This window comes from Zerene cesonia, chromosome 20 (genome assembly GCF_012273895.1).
Source record: "Zerene cesonia ecotype Mississippi chromosome 20, Zerene_cesonia_1.1, whole genome shotgun sequence".
NCBI lineage: Eukaryota > Metazoa > Arthropoda > Insecta > Lepidoptera > Pieridae > Zerene > Zerene cesonia.
The window spans coordinates 1,065,334-1,088,363 of record NC_052121.1 but is presented as its reverse complement, the minus strand read 5'-3'; the positions used below and the strand labels follow the sequence as shown (position 1 = coordinate 1,088,363).

The 23,030-nt window shown below is 33.6% G+C and overlaps 1 protein-coding gene across 4 annotated transcripts in view; it reads left to right on the top strand.

Annotated features, from left to right (window-relative positions):
- The window catches only part of LOC119834787 (integrin alpha-PS2), a 79,268-nt gene that overhangs the window by 19,156 nt on the left and 37,082 nt on the right, over nucleotides 1–23,030 (top strand). For all 4 annotated transcript variants that reach the window (XM_038359287.1, XM_038359284.1, XM_038359286.1 and 1 more), the window contains exon 2: nucleotides 5,415–5,572. In XM_038359287.1, coding sequence (XP_038215215.1) covers nucleotides 5,415–5,572 — 158 coding nt within the window. The remainder of the gene's footprint in view (nucleotides 1–5,414; nucleotides 5,573–23,030) is intronic.

Genomic DNA, 23,030 nt, shown 5'->3' with positions numbered 1-23,030 from the left:
TCGTTATTTTCCATTATATACGAGGGAAAAAAACCCACAGTCGATAATTAATCAGAGTGGAATCTTGATTAAACTCGATTTATGTTTAGTCTTCAACCACCAAGTCCTAGTCACTATAAAAATAAGCGTATGAATCTGGTAGAAGATTTAACATAACGTATAAACGTGCATCTATCAATGCAGTACAAAATGTTCCTAGAACTGTTTCTTCCGTGTATCAAGCTCTCATATCATTCAACTCAAGTTAATGAAGCGCAAATAAAAACTTCGCATAAAAGTAAATAACGGTCTCGATATTTACGTTCTTGCAATCGCGAGCTAATAAATCAAGTTAATATATCGTGATCAATCACACTTACAATTAATGGGACAAAGAGTGGAGCCGGGCTCATTGACATTGTATTGACCTTTTGCTTGTGTGACAAACGCTTGGACCAATCTTTCATATTTTGAAATGCAGTTTTGAGTATATACAGGCTATATTTCGTACAGCTACTCTGTATCCTTTATCGGCTGAAACATTTAAATTAATTTTGTACATATGTGTGAATTTGGAATGAAACGACCTATGTATACTTCGCAAGTTAAGTCACGAGTCAATACTATACTCATAGCAAGCAAATAATTGCAATTAATTCATAACTCATGCGTCTATATGGCAGTAAGACGCAAGCATATTGGCACATAGGTGTCATTGTTTTCTGAGGAATGTCCTGATACGCATCAGCTGCGAGTGGCCCAATCAATTATGCTGCGTCAGTACACCGCACCGTATGAAAAGTACGATTTTGAATATAATTATGTAACATGTTTGTAGTCGGAGCAACTGTAGTACATTTATGCATGTTCATACTTTCATCCCGTGAGTCCACGCTTTATTAAATGTTATTATTTTTGCTAAAATTCGATGATTACGTTCTCGAAGAGCGTGGATAAACATAAATTCACTATTAGCGTTGTGAGTTAAACACATTTCTATAGATTGTAATATTATGTAAATATATGCTCTCAAAAAAAAAAACGGTGAAGGAAAACATCGTGAGGAAACCGGCATGTCCAAGAATCAAAAAAGTTCGACGACATGCGACATCTGCCAACCCGCACTTGGCCAGCGTGGTGGATTATGGCCTAAACCCTCATAGGAGGCCTGTGTCCCAGCAGTGGGAACATATATGGGCTGATGATATGCTCTCATTCAAGAAACATTTCCGATATAAATATTTCAAACTGATAACTCTTTTGTTGTCGATAGAGAACACAATCAAATTACAATAATAATTTTTTTACCACATTGGTTACCAAATTACTAACGTCAGTGTTATTTAAAATATTGAAAGAATAAACATTTTAGTTGACAATTATCGCGAGTCGTCTAAGGTCAAATATTCGAACCCGGCTGAGTACACAAAAGCGTTTTTGTACTTTTCTTTGACATTTTTGAATACATATTAATAACCTCTTTATTCGTTACTTTGTAAGAGTTTCTTGAAACGTTATCTTATTATTTAAACAGAGGTTTATTATGACTGGTATTCTGCAAACGCATTTAATAAAAATGTGTGTACTCAGATAGTTTAATGAATGCGGAATCGTTTGACAGTTGTTGAATAAGTGATCGTATTTCATAACGCATAGTATGTAGAAAATAGAAATACTTTTAAGTAAAACCTATTCTTATCTTCGGAAGTAATCTACATTTAACAGAATTAAAGCATGCAAAAATCTATCATTAAAGTTTAATTGCAAATCCTTTTGATAGTTAGCAACACAAGCAAAGATTAGTATTCAAATGCGTATGGTAAAATGGTAACACTGTAGACTACATTAGCGTTATCATGTCCATGTTTACTACCTGCTCGCTCCAGTTACACAAGTCGACAAATATGTTGATAATAATTATCTTCGTCAACATTCATTGTTTTGACTCTCTTAATACCATGATGCAAGTTGAAGATTAATATATACGTATGAAAATAGAACGTGCTTCAGAGTAACATATCAAAGACGCGCGGTGACGTGTGAAGAAAATGTGAGCTTATTTGGGTAAATCTTTTCGCATTTAATCGTGTTAGCATGGCCAGTGAAAGTCCATCCGATAATTAAACGTGAAGATTATTTAAAATTACTATTTAGTAAGTGCGTATTAAAAAACCAGCTAGCCTCGTGGTTTCATGATGTTATTTAGCTATCCTTCTTATAAATGGATTACTCAAAAAAATAAATATATCGAAAGTGGTACCTGAAGTTTGCGTATTCAAACCAACAAACTCTTCAGTAGCTTTTCAATAACTTTTTTTTGCTACTTGCCTTCACCGCGAATCTTTTTATTTAAAAGCTGGTGCCTCCCGTGCGGTCCCATTTAGTTTTGTCTAGTTCTGACAATTTGAAGGCCGCTTAGTTCTTTGATAAATTGTTCGAGAACAATTTTTAATGGTTTATAGGAGTATCACGAATAAACAACAATTTAAATATTATGGCATTATGACGTCATGCAACAGTCATGGTTCCAATAAGCAAATTTGATATTGTTGATTCGTTTCACCAATTAAAGCTGCGACAGACGCTGACTGTACGAATGCGAGTCTAAGAACTGTTTATTCATTATAACTGAATGAATAACTGACGCATACTTTTCCTCCATTATAAATCTGATTTACGTCTTATGCGGTTAGGCAGTTTTACGCAAACCTGGATTATTCATGAGTAACCAATGAACATTTGCGGTAAAAAACGAATGTTTTGTTAATAATAATTTGACATTGTTGATCAAAATTCGTTTTAAATCCATATAGTAAATCGTCGTCTCAGCCGTAAGACGTCCACTGGTGAATAAAGGGCTCCCTCAAAGACTTCCAGAACGGCCGATCACCAGCGGCCTGCATTCATCGGCTCCCAGCAACCTTGATCAGGTCGTCTGTCCATCTAGTTGGAGGCCGTCCTACGCTGCGACGTCCTGAACGTGATCTCCATTCGAGAACCTTTTTGCCATATAGTAAATAATTTAACTATATGGATTTAAAACCAATGATATGATATATTCAACTCTGTACAGGGTTTAAGGCCCGTACTACGTACGCATAGTATTTTGAAATGATCCTATTAATATTATAAATGCGAAAGTTTGTATGGATGTATGGATGTATAGATGTTTGTAACTCTTTCACGTAAAAACTACTGAACCAATTGCAATGAAATTTGGTACGTAGACAGCTGGACAACTGGAATAACATATAGGCAACATTTTATCCCGATATTCCTACGGGATACGGACTTACGCGGGTGAAACCGCGGGGCGCAGCTAGTTCGTAAATAAGAGAGTCAAGTACAACAATTCGTTTATTGTCTTAATTCTATATGGTTTGGTTAATGGTTAGGTGTATGTGCGATTTGTATGGTGATGTGAGTATTATCACTATTCATAGTAATACTAAAATGTGGCGTGTCGGCGTAAAATGGTGACAGCGCGCAACGTGAGACTTTTTATAGAAGCGCTTTTGAATAGTCTTAACATAATTGTAACCATTTACCATTTACCAGCGGTTCGGTGTTTCTACAGAGAAGAACCAGTAATACACGGCATAATAGCGTATACACGGTAGGTATAAAAAATTTTATCAGTCGTAATGTAAATGATAGCGATACCTTGACGAGATTTGCGCGACACGGACGGTCTTGATTGAGGTTCAGTGCAAATGGCATTATAATGTCTTGATGCACTGTGTACTTGACTATTTATATCGGTTACGTGGGCCAATTTACCACTTTGTTTGCGTCAAGTTGAAAAACACTTTACCAAGACTTTAACAATAATTCTTGTTGTAATATAACGTAATACATGCATACATGAAATGTTGGTCTATGCTGAAGCTAAACAGTCTGTTTATCAGTCTGTTTGAACGCGTCTATCTCAGTAACTACTGGACCGATCTCAAAAAATCTTTCAACGTTGGATAAATAGGTACGTCATCGCTAAGTCCCTACGCTGGGGCTATATATAAAATTTTTACCTTTATTTATTCAATAAAAAGCTTTAATAGATTTCTCAAAGGTTACATCTACAAGTACATGGGCTTATAAAGTACTTACAATACAACACTTATGTAAAAAAGGTACAGGCTTTTTAGAAAATATATACTGGCTATTACATTTAAAGCCTTAGATATTAACTTAATCCCATCACGTCAGTTTCCCATAGACACGTCTTTCGCGAGTGAAACCCTCAGTAAGGTGTGATCGCACCAGAAATAGCTCCCTCTTCCGTCGACCGAAATATCTTTGTCGCCGGCGCACGCGCACGCGCACAGGATATTCTAAGAGAAATGTGTATTCTTTTATGGACAAATAGTACCTATACTTATATTATAGAGTATTAGACATAGTATTTTAATTAATAACTAAAACGACGTTTGATATGCAGTGGTATTTGTAAAAAATACTATTTATATAGATATGTATCACTTTTAATTGCGGCTTCACCCACGTACTCACAGTAAAAGATAGGTTTTTACCAAATAGTACTGTGAGATTCTTCGAGTTCTTGTGAGACATCCGGGATAAAAACTATCCTACGTCCTTTCTTGTGTGAGTACCTATCTGTGTACCAGATTTCATTCAAGTCGGTTCATTGGTTTAAGCGTGAAGAAGAGACTTGGTAGAATACTATGGTAGACTTCTTCTATTCTTAGATAAAATTTACACATTAGGCGGGATAAGACCATCAGCTACCATTAACTGTATAAATATCACATCCTTGTTCATAAAGTAAAAGAAACGTCATTCGTAAGTCATCTTTAAATTACTGTATGATAGGATAGTAACAATGAATCTCTAACCAAATTTGTCGTTATCGAAATTCTAACTAAAGTCATCCTTAGCCCGCCGCTCCCGCCGCAGACCACAGAACTATAAACAAACGATCGTGTCAACAGTGAATCAGTGATACACAAATACGTTTTGGCGATGCGAACCGGCGCGGGCGCTTGAACCCGCGGCTATATGCGTGTTGGCGCTGCGCCAGCGCACGGATTGTCTGACCTTATTGTGCTGGATTTGTAATTAATATGCTATATGTTGGGAAATAGTAATTTTTATTTGGTATCTTTATTCATTAATTACTGTATGAAAATAATAATGTTTTTCTTAATTATGGCTTATGTTATTGGTAGGTAGCCTCACAACTGATGTAATTATATAATTATATATAAAACTAGTATTGCCCGTGGCTAAACTAGTATCGCACGCGTTAAATACGGAAAATAACCTTGTCCCCCCCTATTCTTAATTTTTTTTTATCAATTAATGATAGGATTATCTATATAAGTAATGAAAAACTGATTTTATTTGTAATTGATGTCAGATGCTTAACGAATAATATTTGTCATTTCTATTAGTACTCATGAATATAATCTCTCCAGGATCCTAGTGGGAGCGCCAGAGGACGAGCCCTATCACGTGAATGGAGTGCGGAGGCCCGGCGCCGTCTACCGCTGCGAGCCTGGCCGAGGCTACCCGCCCGAGGACTTCGCTAACCCCCTGCAGAGTTGCAGCCTTATGGAGTTCGACAAGAATAGAAGTGAGTACAAGAATTATGTGCTTTTTTTGAAAACTGACGGTCCGATATTAGCAGACGATTGGATGATGTATTTGTTCAATGTTCAAATTCAAAATTTTCTTCAAAGTCAAAAACTTCAATTCGCGTTAACTTTTAGTAAAGTTTTGTTAAATAATCGATGATTGTCTTAGAAAAAGGTTATTAGCATTATCAATTGTTTAAAACAAAACGTCAATATGTAAGTTTAAAAACAACGCATGAAAAAAAATCTTGGATAGTGCTTTCCAAAAATAAACAGCGAGTAAGCTGTGTTAACTGAATGTGTGTTATTTGTTAACGCATCATGAATGGATCGAAAGAAAATTTGGCACGAGAATACACATATTTTTTAAAGAAACACGTAAGTAGGTTTTCCAAAACTTCTTCTTTAACATGAAGACACTTCATTATGAAAATAATTTTGATTATGATAGGTAAATTATATGTGATTAACGCAGTTAGTGCATTATCCAAGTACCATTAAGCAAACACTTATTATAGTGCAATCAATATAATAAATGAATAATCATCAACAGCTTCCTCTGTATTATGTAAATAATAAAGTTCTGCGAAGCATGAAGATATTTTTAAACCGTCCATTTTATTTTTAACTGGAACGCCCCACAACTATTTACGTCACACGCTCCGAGATAAACTAAGTATTAGGTTCACGTTTTTGACCTTCCACCCCTTTTGCAACCATGAGTTGTCACAGTCATCTGACGTGCCTAAACGTCCTACAAATTATAATTGTACCCTTTCCATTTACGCTGAACTATGATGCTGGGAAACAAATCACCTTTCATGGCGTTCAATGGATGTGAATTTCTCTTACTTATGGTGGGCAGGATTTATGAATGTGTTCGGTTTGAATGGCGATGCTCCTGCGCAGCGTGACAGGCACCGCGCACGCGCTTTTGATTTACAATACCCATGTTAAAAGGCTTTTTGATATTTGTCGGGAAAATCAAGATTTTTAAACAGCCATTCTTGGAAGCTGATAGCTTGCTCAGAATATTTTGTATCGATAATTTATTTTTCATTGATTGTGTTCTGTATTATACATGTTGCTCGTTTGTTTTTGTAACAGCGAAATACGCGTTTTTTTTACATTTTTCTATAAGCCAGTCCATCTGGTTTTCAGATCTATTAAACAATCATGGCGTGACATAGATAAATTTTTTTTTTCTAAAGCTGTTCGATGAGATTAGTTATAATTTAGGAAATGACGCAGTGATATTTCAATGTGTTGATGTATTTCAGTAATAAGTAAGCAGTAAGTTAAACTTCGTTAGTTAGTTTCGATTAGTCAAGATCCAGATTTCAGACAGATCATATTACATATAAAAGAAGCATTGGATTGCGAATCGATCGATTTTTTTTTGGCTCACACCTATGTGCTGTTACTTTATGGAAATAAAACTGGAAGGGGATGAAACCGGGAAATAACACGTGTTGTAGAATAGCTAACGCGCGATAGCGTCACGTACACGCGATCCAAGCCATTTTATCCATTTTCGCGCACACAATGACATATGTAAATAATTTATATTATATTTAATGCGTTCGATAATCTCCACACTCTTACATACGTCTCGCAATTCATAAGGCGGTCTTTGTTGTTAAACGGATGCAGTATGTAACGTCTGCAGATAGCGCCATGCAAAACGTTTGTCGTCTTTATTACTTTGTGTCAGTTTAAATACTGACTGCATTGTATCGGGGATAATATACCCATAAATAGTTCGTGCACGAGGCGGACAAATGGGACTTGCGAGTGTATCTCACTTTGATAGATTGAGTATAATATTTTCTTTTGACAGCTTTTTAATAGTATTGGAGTTTTGAAATTATCATTTTTCTTAACATTAAATTCGGTTTTAAACTTCGAACAATAAGTTGAAGTTGAATAAGTTCATTAATTAACCTTAATGTCATTTTAATTAAAAAAGTGAAGTCCCGTGTCCCCTAGTGGGGTATGGGGCAGATGATGTACATCCGTTTCACTGATCGATTTTATTTAGGGACATGTAGGTGATCAGCCTTCTGTGTCCTGCCAGACCGAGACATTTTTTTTGTGCGTCCCCACCGGGAATTGAACCCAGGACCCCTCGGTTCTACGCTCACGCATTAACCACTGTACCAAGGAGGCGGTCAATGTCATTTTAATTATATTATCCTAAATTATAAATAACGTTTTGTAATATGTATAAACTATTTAAGGTTACCAATTTATTCTAAGTCTCGTAGTGCGTGGTTTCAACATTTGTCTTCTTTAAGAATCTAAAAAGATTAAATCAATTACGATTGCAGTGCCAACAACTATCACAAAAAATAAAGATAAAAGAAAGATGTTGAATTGGCATTGCTGGCTCTGTGTGTTATATTGCTATCTTTCTAAATTTTAATCGTTAAATTTGTCAAAAACTACCCAGAATATTATTTTAAAGGCTAAATATTATTCTAAAGCTCAAACTGTAGCGACTGGTTACACCCTTAATTTAAGAGATATATTGACACTTATACCTCTGATGCAACTAACCAACTTTCTACCGAAAAATTAGATCTGGCAAATCAACGATTGCTCTGCTAATAAGATTCGATTACGTTAGCGGTTAGTGGGTCACGCCGCGGCGGTGGGTGTCCCGTGGGGGAACCAGTCCACCGAATCGCTACCGATCGGTTAATTGCCATTTGGAACGGTCATTGAAATGCTACGGCGTAGTTGTTCAATGAAATGTTAGCGTTTAAATTGTAGTGTTGTTACGTTTTGATAAGAAGTGTTGTTTAAAGATTTTGCTGATTAAATTGTCATTGCTTATAATTATTATAAATGAAAGATATTTAATTTTTAGTTCTATAGCATTCAAATGCTTAATATAATAAAATGAATGAAAAAATTCTCATTTATAAATCATACTTCTCAAAATTCTTTAACAAATCTGTTTTTTTTATAGACATAATAAATAATAATACTATAGTTATTTAACCTCATAGAAAATGTTTGGATACAAAAATTTTTAATCATGAGAAATCTCAAAGCTCACATTAAAAGGTCATGTACCCTTATCCAAATTGCTTTATTATCTTACCCACGTTGACTCAGCTTTATCTCGTAATAAAAAATCTGTATTTTATAGTGAAGTGACTAGATAAAGCCACTCGATTGTTTACAGAAGCCATCGTCGATTATCGTGCTTGTGAAATACCATCTATTCGATAAGAGAGCTTTAGATGGTAGTGAGGGATGTTGTATATCGATAATGTAACGAAAGGCGTTAATATTTATAGTTTTAGTAATGTTTTTGAGTATTTTTTCATGAATAATTTAAGTTACAGTTTGACTCATTTCTGTAACTTTAAAAGAACAATAGAACCGGTGAAACCAAATTGTTTCATGTGACATATTTTTATAAAGTAGTGGTCTAAAAAGCGTTATTGGAACTAATACATATTTTTCAGTTCTTTGTTACTACCTTGTCTTGTTATTAAAAATCTAGAGTTTTAAATGACATATAATTAGGTATACCCAACAACTATTTTTTCACATATCACAATTATTAGTTACCAGCTGCGCCCCGCGGTTTCACCCGCGTAAGTCCGTATCCCGTAGGAATATCGGAATAAAAAAATGCCTGTATGTTATTCCAGTTGTTCAGCTATCTACGTAACAAATTTCATTGCAATCGGTTTAGTAGTTTTTGCGTGAAAAAGCAACAAACACACACACACATCCTTACAAACTATCGCATTTATTATATTAGTAGGGTAAACTAAATTATTGTATTAACTACCATTAATATAATGTTTACGCAATTTATCGACATTCATCGCACAACCCTATAAGGAATACCGTATCGAGATATCTCATTGAACCCGCTTATCGGTAAGTATCAAATTAAACAATGGTGCACCCAAACTGCACTTTGAACTATAAGGTTACAGTTAATATATCTCATAACCTACACTAGTTCAATATTGAATGTGCTGGGTTCCTTTTCCTCACCCTTCCTGGTCCATTCCTTCTCTTCTTTAGTCAATCCATTCACTATCCTTCTCCCCGGAAAAGTGGGAAGCGTATTCACAGAGGCGTTACCTCTGCGAATGGTCATGGGCGGTGGTGACCGCTTACCATCAGGCGAACCACCAACTCAGTTCTTCTTGCTTTGCTTTTAAATGATTTATAATACAGTAATTGAGTTTTAATTGCATTAATAGATAGAAAATTATAGGAACCATAAATCATATATAATTTACCGAGATTTTTCTTATATGGACTTAAAACAACAATCATTGTTTAAAATAACAAACAGAAACTTGAATTTAATTTACAAAAATACTCAAAACAACTCTCCAAATATAACCTCACAATTTCAAACATGTTTTAAGCCAAATTTGAATAGCAGAACATTCCATTACGGTCTATTTACCAATGCTTAGCGTTAGAGTGTATACAATTGTTTTGTGCCCTAATTATCCCCGTGTCCCTTCACGAGCAGTTTGCACGATCGTACCGTGATCGTCGCCATTGATAAGCGATAGTTTGATTCTGAATCTATAATATTATATAAAAGGGAATTTAGAATTAATACTAACCAGCGTTTGCCCCCGGCTAAGCACGCGTTAAATTTGGAGTAGTTTAATGGTTGTTATTATACATAAAAAACCTTTTATTAATGCTCTTAAATCACTTTATGTATTAAAACAAACCCCATCAAAATCCGTTGCGTAGTTTTAAAGATTTAAGCATACATAGGAACACCCAGAAAAATCGACTTTGTTTTATACTATGTATTGATAAACTTATTGAAGTGCTTATAAGCACTTATAATTATTTTTTGTTATTTATAACATGAACCATACAATAATTATAAAGAGAATAATTTGACAAAGAATGAAATTAACGAACATGCAAAGTCTTTTAGCATACTAGTAATGTGAAAGTTTTCGTGTTTAGTTTCTATGTTTTTTTTTATATCAAGAGAAAACGGCTCTGTCGAATCGGATGAAATTGAATGTGCATAAAGTATATAACTTTACTTAACATATACCGTGCTTAATCCCACTTGAACCTCTGCGAAGTCAGGGACACAGCGGCTACATCAACAATAATATTATGTAAATTTGTCAACATACTTGCCTCCCACATGTTTACCAAATTGTATCATTACTGTACAACATTCAATCGGTACAGTAGTCATTAAAAACACTTACGTAGGCCCGATATTTGGTTGCGTGGGCCCACGCGTGGGACGCCAGCCATTGACAAGTTAAAAGTGCGCTTTCAATTTTATATCAAAGCCGTGGCACTTGCGGTACTAAGCTCTTAAAATATTTGTTTTCAATTATGTGTGCATTTCTATTGTTTTATTGATAATATTATTTGATTTATTTTATTTATTAACGGAAAAAGAAGAATCTCGTATCGATTATTATTTTTGCTATTAAATTAACTAGAAGTTAGTATAGAGCGTGACTACAAAATAAAAATTTTAACTTATACGAAGGTATTTAATGTCAAACGATTGTTTTATTCATCTTTTATGGCGCGGTCAATAGGCGGTTCGCCTGATGGTAAACGATTATCACCGCCCATGAACATTTGCAAAGGTAGTGCCTCTGCGAATGCGCTGCCCGCTTTTAGTGGGTAAGAGAAAAGAAACGGATTCATCACAGGAATGAAGGAATGGACTGGGACGGAATACAAGTAGGCAAAGTATTCTATCATTCTCGTAGTAAATGCGAAAATACTCGACCGGACAAAAATCAGAGTTGTCAGAGTTCAGTCATATGCCAAACAGTTTAACGAAACTCCGAAGAACGGGATTATTCCAATACCATCTTTCTGTCTCCAACCAGCTACCGAAACTTGAATATCGAACAAAATTTGTTGTCCTGCTAGGAAAGCGTGTCATGTAAAATTTACTCATACGATTAGTACTTTGTCTAAACAGTGGGTTTGGATGTGCAAATCGATCGGCGTAGGCTCTAACGCGTTATATCCGGTGCACAAGGCCTCTTAAAATGGTCGCAGATGTTAGGTCGAGATCACGATTGCTAACAATGTAACGGTAGCTATTCAGTATGGGTAGATTTCGAAAATATTTGTTGTTTGGAATTAGTTTAAGAATTGCAGTGAATTTTGTTTAATGTGTCGCCTGAAAGCGCTTACACCGCCTATAAAGAGAACTCTTTATGCGAAGCCAACTTTTTAAAATTAGAGGGATACCTACGAATGGGGAGTAATCGATCTTCTATGGAGTTGTGCTATCTTCTCCGGTGCCTTTGGCATGCTCGACTACCACACACGAATATATCATACGGGATAAGTAATTTTGCTAAATGATTTAGCATAATTTTATTTCAATTACATGCCACAGCTTTTAATGTTTGACTGAATCTTAAATATATAAAAACTGCCTACCAAATGTATCTTACTATTTCTAATCAATCCTATCTCAAAACAAATTTATTTCTTTAATTATACTTACATTTATAACGGTAGACGTCAATTCCGTTGAAAAACTTTTTCCTTTTATTTTATAAAAATGTCACGCCAGAGTAATTAATGATGAATGATAATCAAGATCCGTCATCTGGGCTTCCGTAACGCGATACAGTTTCCGCCGGCACGTTTGACGCGACCATCAAAATGTTCAATACTATGAACATAATTATGTAACTTTAATAATCTGTGGCTAACATGGTGTGGAAATATTATGATCTGTGTGTGGTGATTGCGGAAGATATAAAAAAATAAGTAAAGGTGGTACCACTAAAGGATATATAGGATCATAACAGGACGGACAGAAATTTCAAATTAATACAGGACGAATATTATAGACTAAAACTCAAAGACTGTACGTGTATACTGATGGATTTTAAGTTACAAGGATCGGTAAGAATTATATTGTCGTGAAAGCAAAACTTGCAAGGGTATAAAGAGGGTGGAAATTTGTGTAGGGAAAGGTTGGTGCATGATACCGTGCCTAGTAATGTAATTTAGTTTAATTAACAACTGTATCTAGTCAAATTAATTCCCATTAATGCGAATGAAAATGTGAATAAACAATGTATTTTTACTCACTATTTTTGTACTTTACTATCATCTATAACCTAATAGTATTATCAATATAACCTCAAAATAACCTTCTTATTTGTTTAATATAGGTTTCAACATTGTAGTGCAAGTTAATAGTGATTACTCCACAAGTTGATTGAGTGTCGAATACTCCAATTACAACCACATTTGGGGCGAAATAGCAGCCATTTGCGAAACATTCATAAAGCCTTTCGTTTTATATAAAACTGGTCAAGTATAAACAGTACATTGTACATGAATTTTGGGCATTTAAATACGATTAAATAATAAATTTAATGTAGCGATTGGTATATAATGAAGTTGACAGAATAGATCCGGAATCATTAAGAATTTCTTGGTGAAGATTGTAATCTATGATGAGAGTAATAGCCCTACCCTAACAATTCAAAAACTGTAAAATATATTTGCAGGAGTTTTAAATAAGTAAATGTAACAAATTTGCTACAAGAGGCTTCAATTTGAGGTTGTTTATTTCGCCAAGTTAAATAAGGATCGAACTCGAGAATGGGACAATAAGCCGAATATTTGCATACAGCTTTCTTTTATCTTTTGTTGTGTGTGAAAGGAGACGCGAGATAAATTGTTTTTAGCAAAAGGCATTTTCGTAAATTGTTTACTCTGTAGTGTTATAAGGTAATAAGTTAATTAAAATTTACTCGATATCAAAGATTTGCTAGTGTGATGCTAGTTTTATATTCTCTATGCGATTAATATCGCCAATCATTTCTATAAACAATTTTAGCTATTAAAAGGCAGCACGCGTGTTTATCTATTTATGAGTTTTGGAAAACCACATCGAAACCATTGATTTTCTTAAGATTGTTTGATATTTGCTATCGATAAACCATTAAATTTTTCCGTATATACCTGAAGAACTTTAAAACTTGGTAGTAACGTTAATCACAAATTAGTCATAAACACGTTTTTTAAATAGACTTTGATTTCACTACACGCTGTGGTATAAATGTTAAGAAGTAAGATAGCTTAACATGTATACTATAGCGTTGATACTAGAATCCAATAGCGTGTCATAACCTCACGTAGCAAAAAAAAAAATCACCGTTTTTGGACAAACTTAAAAATCCTGTTTTATTTGCAAACAAGTTTTTGAATTGACACGTGAATGTGTAAACAGTTTAGCTTCTATAAGGAAACTAGTTTTGTCAAAACTTGTACCTAAAAGTGTGAACAACTAGCTAAAACACATAGTGATGTCATAGTTTTATCATACCAAATTCTTATAAATTGTGTACACTTGGGCAATTTTTTGATATATTCTGATACTAGAAATCGAGGAACATTAAAAATTATTGAGAATTTGAATAATAATGCGAGGTTTTCACGAGAAATTTGAGAAGCAAAACGTAACTATGTATGTGCAATTAAAAACTATGTATAACCAGTTACTAGAAAACACTGGACTGTGTAGCCCATCATACAATATGTGTAACAGTGAGATTACCACTAAAGTAGGGGACTTCACTTCTTATATATAAGATATATAAGTTATAATAACGTATATTTGCTAATAAGTGACCACACCTGAAGATACTCCTCTTTTCTTTTAAACAGTCTAGAGAATATAGAATTTTCAAATATGTTAATGATGTTTATATAAACTATCAATAATAAAGTAATTAACCGACCTCAATAAAGTATTGGTTAGAATTAATCAAACATAATCATTAAGATGCTCGCGTATTTTCCATCGAACATACCTCAGTTTAATTACACCGTTTGTCATGTGATTACATTATGGTATTTAGTCACGTTATTTTTATGATAAATATGATAAATTCTGTCTTTTATCAAATCTGGCTGTGCTCGTTCTGTAATTTGTTTTTTCTTTTTCTTATCTTTATAAATGAGCACATATTTACTTTATACTAGTATAAAAAATTACAATTGAATTGACTATCTTATATGTCAAGTATCTTAATTTACTTGATCTTAGTTATTGAATATTGCGTAACTAACAATCAAAATTTCTTCGCTAAAAACAGAAAAATAATGCATTTTATATAAATTCGCCTGAAAATTTTAAGGGACCTTAAAATTAAAGGCACCATTGAAATTCCAAATTCCATTCAAGAGATTAAGGAATTCCAAGCATACAATAAGATAACTCCGGCTCATTCGTCTTCTGTGTTAGTGCATTGCTCTGGCTGTGTGTACGGTTTCTATAACGCATGGTGCGTTACATCGCGTAAATCAATGGGGAAACGATATTATATTTGCTGATTATCATCTTACATCATGGCTCTGTAATGGGCTATAAAATGTATGGATTTTTATCAATGTAAATTCTCGTAAAATGTGTTGTACAGAACAAGAAGTCGAGTTCGCCGATGTTCTATCTTAAAATAAACCTTTGCTCCCTTTTCAACATTTCCCCTTATTTTCACTTTTAACGCCTTATATCTATTTTTGATAGCTGACACTTTCAGTTCAAGTGAACTTTATCAACTAGGAAATTGTCTTCTTACATTTAAATTATCAAGATTACGTATTAAACAGTTTCACTTTTAAAACATTGTCTATGTCTTGTACAGTGATTTTAACGATAAATTTCGAACATGATCCCAATTTAGCGTAGCCACGCGAATGGTACTCCAGAATCGCCATTTATATTGACGCGATGGGCCAGGTTCGTCGACCCCAAAACACATGGTATTCATCTGACTTCTTTATTGATATTGCATGCAATTCTACTTAAAATTGATTAACTTATGACCGAGAATGAGATGCGAATATATTGAATCAATTAGGTGCTGATGCAACGAAGACAGATATATCTGAACAGAAGAGATCGTTACGACATAGTTTGCAATTAATCTATAAGAGTTTATAAGTTCCTTTATAAGGGTTAGATATAATTTTCTCATATATATCAAACTACATGGGTCCATCATTGTACACTTTTATATCTTTATTAGTCAAGGATATATAAAATAAATATGATTTATAACAAACATGCGAGGACTGTTTCAGGGTGTTAAAATAATTGTACCAGTAGCCCTACAATTGTAGGGCTACTGTCTACTACTTCTACTGTAATTGCCCTGTATAAACATACATTTCAGACTTAACTTTATCGAATTCGAAGCGCGACGAATTCATTCAACCACACCTTATCACACGTTCTCGTCGCAGTATTTCTAACATTATGAAGACAATAAATAAACCTTACAATAGAGAACCTTAGGAGAACAAACCCACACATGTCCCCCTTACAAGCTGATTTATTAAATTAGAACACTATAACAATTGGACGATTCCCAAAGTTTTGACAACACGCGACGGATGGTCTATTATTTCCGCGGTCAATCCGGGCCCAATTGGTCTCAAATTGAATGAATTGCCCAACCACTTGTTGTTAATTGATGCTTAAATAACACACGCTTCCTACTCACTGCTTGATTGATTGGAGGTACTTGGTTGTCAGTTGAATTTGAGAGCTAAATCTCCTCTTAAAGTTACTACAATTATCATAGATAATGGTCGAAGTGGAAATTTTATTATTTGTGTTTATGATAACCCATTTGAATATATTTTAATCGCAATTCGTTCTGCAGTTTCGCAAAATATTGGTTCCAACATCTGAATAACTTTCATGTGTCCATTACAAGTTGTATGTATACTTACCATTAGTACACCATTAAGAATTATTGTCAACGATGTTTTAATAAAACACAGAATGTAAATTAATCGTAACCACGGTAAAACAAATACAGATCATGAAATATTTTTCCTTTGATATTCGATTACACGTCAAATATTTGTGGAAATCAACGGAGACATACGCCATGCATCAGCAAAGCCCTCGAGGACTGGTTCTGTGATCGTTGCGCACGCGCAGCGCATCGATGCCTCTGGAGTTTATTGTTTGCTAGAACAATATAGCGGATGGAAATTAGAATAAATATGTATTGAACTCGAAATTACAGTTTTATCGATGTTCTAGTAAAATTGTTTTTAGATTACCGTGGAAGTAATGATCTCATTGGAGTTTTTTAAAGCCGATCCCACGACTACTGTTTATGTCTGATGCATGTGTTTGCGCAATTATTAAAGGTTATTGTGCTTTGAACGTAAACATTTCAGTTTATAGGATATTTTGTGAAGTATCTGCTTCTGCTATCTCATTATTCATTATGAGCCATCTTAGAGAGCTCTTATTGTAGCTTCGTTTTATGTTCTGCCTCGAATCCTGAAACATACTGAAGTCATTTTATTGGGATGTTACTAATAACTGCCCTTACATGTTAGATTGTCACGTTAAAAGTATACTTTAATTGACTAAGGAACATGTATTTCGTACCGACACGAAATCAGTTCTTGCGTGTTCCGATATAATTTAAAACTTTTCAATTATAAACTGTGTTTTACATGCGTTAATAACTGGCCTGTGCGCTGGCACACCTGTGATAATTATCCGGATCGAGAGGGTGAATCCCTCCGATAATATAAATAACGTACAGACATAATGAATACTTTGATGTGTGTTTATCATTGCGTGACGTAATTCCGTGTTTCATCGACCATTAAAATGTTTTAATTTTTTTACGACGAGTCCGCGTTGGTGTTTCTGCTTGAACTAAAAAACTTTACAAATCACCGATTTGTGAAGTATTTTAGTTTTAGATTTTATAAATAATATCTATTCTATGTTTCGATCCCAAAAACGAGAAAAGGTTCTAGTTCTGAGTTTGTTATATTTAACTCCGTGGGTTTTATCAATTAACGTGATTCTTAGAGTGTTTGTTAATAAGAAATGGTTGTCATGAACGTGAGTGAAATTTTATGAAAAAAAATATACATAAAATCATATAATAGAATTCTACGTTACAATTAAATAATATGTAATACAAAATTTAATGTGTCTATTTCGTAATATACTAACGGTCCCACACCCTAGGGACGCCTACGTTCATTTCGATGAAATTATTACAAATTATAATAATGCAACAGCATTGATTCGGCTGAGCGGTCGTGGAGTAACGCTGAGACAATGATATATGAATAGGAATAATTACTTGTATATATATACAGATTATTATGTATGCCTTCGCAAAAATAAATAAATGCTTCACAATATTTGAGTTAAATTTAAATAGAAAAGTCTTATAGGATGAAAGTATTTGACAAAGCGATGTTTTTGTACTTACTTGCATGAATTATTTAATATTTACAATATTATTCAAATTGTTTCATACCTAATATAAAATAAAACCACTATAGATATCTTTATATGTTCACTTTTTAAGTTTTTCAATGGTTTGAGCAGTTTATTGCACAATAAACGATTATATGATACGATTCTTTTACATTTCAGTTTAAACGTGCCCATTGCGAAACATAAATTCAAGCAATTAAATTGAAATAATACTCGATTTCATATCAATCGATTGCTTTCCACCGATCCAACGTCTCAATCATAATTTCATCACTTCCGTCGACATTTTAAAAGCACTCCGGAGTCCTGTCATCAGATAAGTCTCAAAATGGCGACCGATATTAGTCGAATGGTTTAATTACAACTGTCGTTGTTAACAAATCGACGTCGAAACTTAATGTCTTAATGAAGGGTATCGTTAGTTATTATTTTTATACAGGCTGTTCACAAAATCAAAGAATAAAAAGCATATTTTTTTAAAAGAATATTATATATTAATTTTATTGATCAAGAGAGAATGGGGTCAATTTTTTTAACTATTTTCTATTATACTATTAGATTTTAAATAAAATATTTAAGAAGTACCTGACTCAGAGTTTTCTATTTCAAATCTTTATACACTTTTTACACCAATCCACTGATCGAATTCTTCCATCAACATTGAACATCCCGTATATCAAAGAATTGCCGCGCTATTGTGGCCTCCGTTAATTTCTTATAAGAAAGATAAGAACAATAAAAAGACTATAATTTACTGGTTGCAGTATAATGCATGCCATTAAAGGAATCGTGATACATATCGCATCAAGAGCTTTCGACGACGGACATACATGGCCCTCTCTGTATGGAAATCAAAATTGTATTTGCTTTATCATTTTAAGTATTTTATTAATTACATACGCCGCGGTTTAATGTCTTGTTCGTGAAATGTTGGCCATGAGTTTCGGTGGGGTAATTAAACACTTTGTGACTGATTCCAAACCGGATTCATTTATCATGTCGATGAAAGATTTTGCAAAATTTTGTCATGTCCTAAAATGTAACGATTGTGAGAATTATGACCGTCTATTTTCAGAACTGATTAAAATCTACAATGTAGTCCAATAATACACTTTCTATATATCTAATAGAAAATGGTTTAATTTTTCCAAACTATACAACTGATATTTATGCAATAGCTTTGGAATGACGTACATAAACATATTAGTAATTAAATTAATAAGGGATGTATTTTCCAATCCAGATTGACCAAATTGTGTTTAAATAACTGGTCTAATCCTAAAGGAAAATAGCTAATAATCTAGCTAACAGACTCGTTACTATTGGCACATTTCTTTAAGGAAATAATTCAGTGTCACAAGACAATACTTTCTAAAATCAATATAATAGATGCGACATGTCGCAGATAAGGCATGTCAACCATGCTATGACTAAGCTCGCGTGCACATAGCGTGCGCAAGAAATGGTCCCGTCGAGTTTTTCCCGTGACTCATGCCATGTGCTTTTGTAAAGGTGTTGCACACGTGCTAAGTTATTGTGATGTGTGTAATTTTCTTTATTTGTGTATCTTATAATTTATTTAATTTCACTGGACCTTTACATTGGGGATTGTTTTAAATCTATCGTTGTTGCGACTTTTTGGCTTGTAGAATTTCGATTTCTACAATAGTATCTATCTAACTTTTTTCTAGCATAAGGTAAAACGAGTAAAATTTATCGGTTTGAATAATTGTCATTAATAAACATGAATCGTTAATTTTCATTAACAGACACACATTTTCAGTATTTGACACAGCAAACTTATTTTACAATTTTCCATTAATTGAATTATTATTTAGAAATTTTCATATTTTAAAACCTGGACAATATTGTGTAATTAAAGCTTCGTTTGTTAAACTAACATTCATTAAACGATAACGTTTATCTAAATATATTATATCTGAGTTAAACAAGTTCTTTTTTAAATCATAATTCATAAAAATCAAGTTAATAATGTTAAAGTAAGTCAGTTTCAAGCCAGCAAGCTTGATATGGCTTCTGTCTAGACCAGACTTAATACCTAAGTTATGCTTAGTGGTTTTAACTTACAGTAATGTGCTATAAGTTGAAGTGCGAAGTAAATACAATATGCGTCATAACAGTTTAATTTATTCATTTATTTTCGAGTTTATTATCCCGATGTACTTGACCATTTTATGAATAAGATTTCATTTGGAGATATTTCGGCTAAGTCTTGTTTATATTATTATATCAATGATAGTAAGTGTTATTTTATATGAAGTTTGATGGTAGAAGAACCAAATAATATTAGTTCGAATTTTAATTAGATTTTATGCCTAAAAACGATGATTTAAACTTTAATTGTTTTCATACATAGCAATTAACAAAATATAAATTTTAGTTACCCACCCAATTCATGGTCATGCCAACCGTCGCTTAACCTCGAGTTTTTATGGTTTTCATAGCACTAATAACAATATATCATCCATGAAAATTTCATTTTGTGGGGAAATTTTACATAGATACCAACTGCCCCCGGGAAAGGTGCCGTCGATTATGACGATTCCCTACCGACCACAACCCCACTGTTTTCCGTCGAGACGCTTTAGTGGCGGCCACGGGAGCTGGCAATTAGTCGTCTGCGACTCGGCACGCAACCCTAACAATTCTCATATATATCTCGATTCATTACACAAATTCGTGTAGCGACTTCCTAAATCGAATGTCGGTACGATTTGTAAGTGTCAGAGCATAACACAACCACGTAGCTGTAGCAACATAACTTGTCGTGATATCATGGCTAATGAGACAGGCTTGTCATTCTGTACAGTCGTGTGCACAAGTGGTTGGATAAATTTATTTTTTATTATAATTTTTATGAACTTTTTATGTGTAATCTGTGGATGAGTAGTATACTCGTTGGTCATTTGCTTGTTAAATTAATCAATAAAGACATTAAGTATTATTATTTCGTCGATGGATTTTTGAAGAATAAAAAAAGAACTATTTACAATACCTATAATTGAAGAAAATTAATGGTTAAACTACTTAGAGTTATTTCTTAATAAAAATTGCACTTTTTATAAATTTATGCGATAAAATGCTTAAATCTTCTTACCATCATATGTCGTTGTATTATATTTTTCATAGACTTTTTGCCAAAATGTGCAATGTGAACAAAAAGGCGGTAAGATTCTTAAATCTCTTTTTAAACCTTATTTTGTCAAAATGTGCAAGTATCTAGCTACTTACATACATATTGTTATATATTTTTCACATGGCTGTCCACAATCAGTTAAAAGGGCATCCCTAAACCGATTAAAGCATGCGTGGTAGGGAGGGGGACGGGGTGGAAACTAACGATCATGCTTTACCTTAATATTATGACGTCATGAGTTTTTTAAATATTCGCCTATTAATGTCCCTTCATTTATCACTAGATCATGATTTCGTTTTTAGAGATATTACCTTCATTCGTCTTTTTTTATTTAACTGTCGTAATTATTTCGAATCAGAATGTAATTATATGTATCCTTAATGGGTAAATGTAATAGAAGGTATCTTATCATTACATCCTTATTCCTTCCAGTCTATCTTCAAACCGAATTCCTAAAATTTTATAAGAATTAATTAGGAATCTCGCAATTAACCTATTATAGGTTAATATTGAACAAACAAACTGATGTCCGTATGTGAGACACCCTGTGTATAGATCAAAGCGATTCCTATAAATTTCTTTAATAAGAATGCATTTAATCTTTTCATTAAATACAACACAATAAATAAGCACGTGCCTTCGTAAAAAAATACAACAACCTATTTACATCCATCATCCGTTAAGAACACGCCCCTAGTTTCCGAAATAATTAAAAATAATTAAGGTTTTCACTTAAATACAAATCATAACTGCCTTTTAACTGTACAAGCAATCTTTAACATACTTTTAAATGATCGTCACGAATGATGGTGGCCATTTTCTCACGGGATTAATATAATAATTTACTTTATACTGACTTTATACTTTATACTTTATTTATGTTTATAAAATAAAAAAAACATTATCACGAAGATAATGTTGACTATCATTACCTGTTTTTTAATATTCTATTTATAGTTTGAACTATCTCTGATTCATATAAGTGTATGCATGTATTTACCATTTACTCTGTCTTCATTGAAAGAAAGCCCGTAAAATATTTAAATACGCAGCGTTGTGAAATCTATGCAACGAATAACTTAATTTATATAACATTACTAGCTGACCCGGCAAACGCTGTTCTGCCTTACTCTTATCCTTTAAGGGTATGAAAAATAGATGTGGGCCGATTCTCACTAATACCCAATATGCACACAAAATTTCGGTCCAGCCGTTTCGGAGGAGTTTGGCAACGAAAACTGTGACACGAGAATTTTATATATTAGCTAAATACGAAAAAAAAACACTCACATTTATGTTCTATATTTTGATCGTGTAAAGGTTTTTTACCGTATTCAGACAATGGAAACGCGATCCACTAAAAGGCACGTCCAATGAATTTTTGCTTCGAAAATGAAACGTTTTGCCTCCTGGGCATTAAATTAAGTTATTGCCAGTGATTTTTCACTCAAACTCTCATATACAATCGATATTCTTATCATATTCAATCTTTTAATCGATAGGGCGATTGATTTTATGTTGATTGTTAAAATCTTTATATATCACAAGATCAATTTAAGATTTCGGCGAAGCCACAGCTGGTTTATTTTATGAATTTAGGAACCCTATAATGTGGATATTTCATAAATTTATTCACCGTTAGATACGTAAATGATCCCCTAGTGTAGGTATGTAGGTGGCCGGGGCAGACTGCTAGTGTAAAGTAAATGTAAAAGTTTATATAAATAAGAGGTTTTGAGTTTGAGATTGTATGAGGAACATTGAAGCATCAGTTTTTTGTATTCACTAAACACTATCATATCTGCAGCTTACTTTATTTGTGAATTGTGACGTAATATGTTGCAGTATATAGCAAAAAACCGTTAGTTATTCTAATCCGCTATCTAAGAGGAGGCCTCTATCCCAGCAGTGGGAACATAACTAGGCTGATAATAAATATTCGCATCATGATGAAAATGCACGGATCACAATTTTTCGACAAATAATAATCTCGCGGGATAGATTA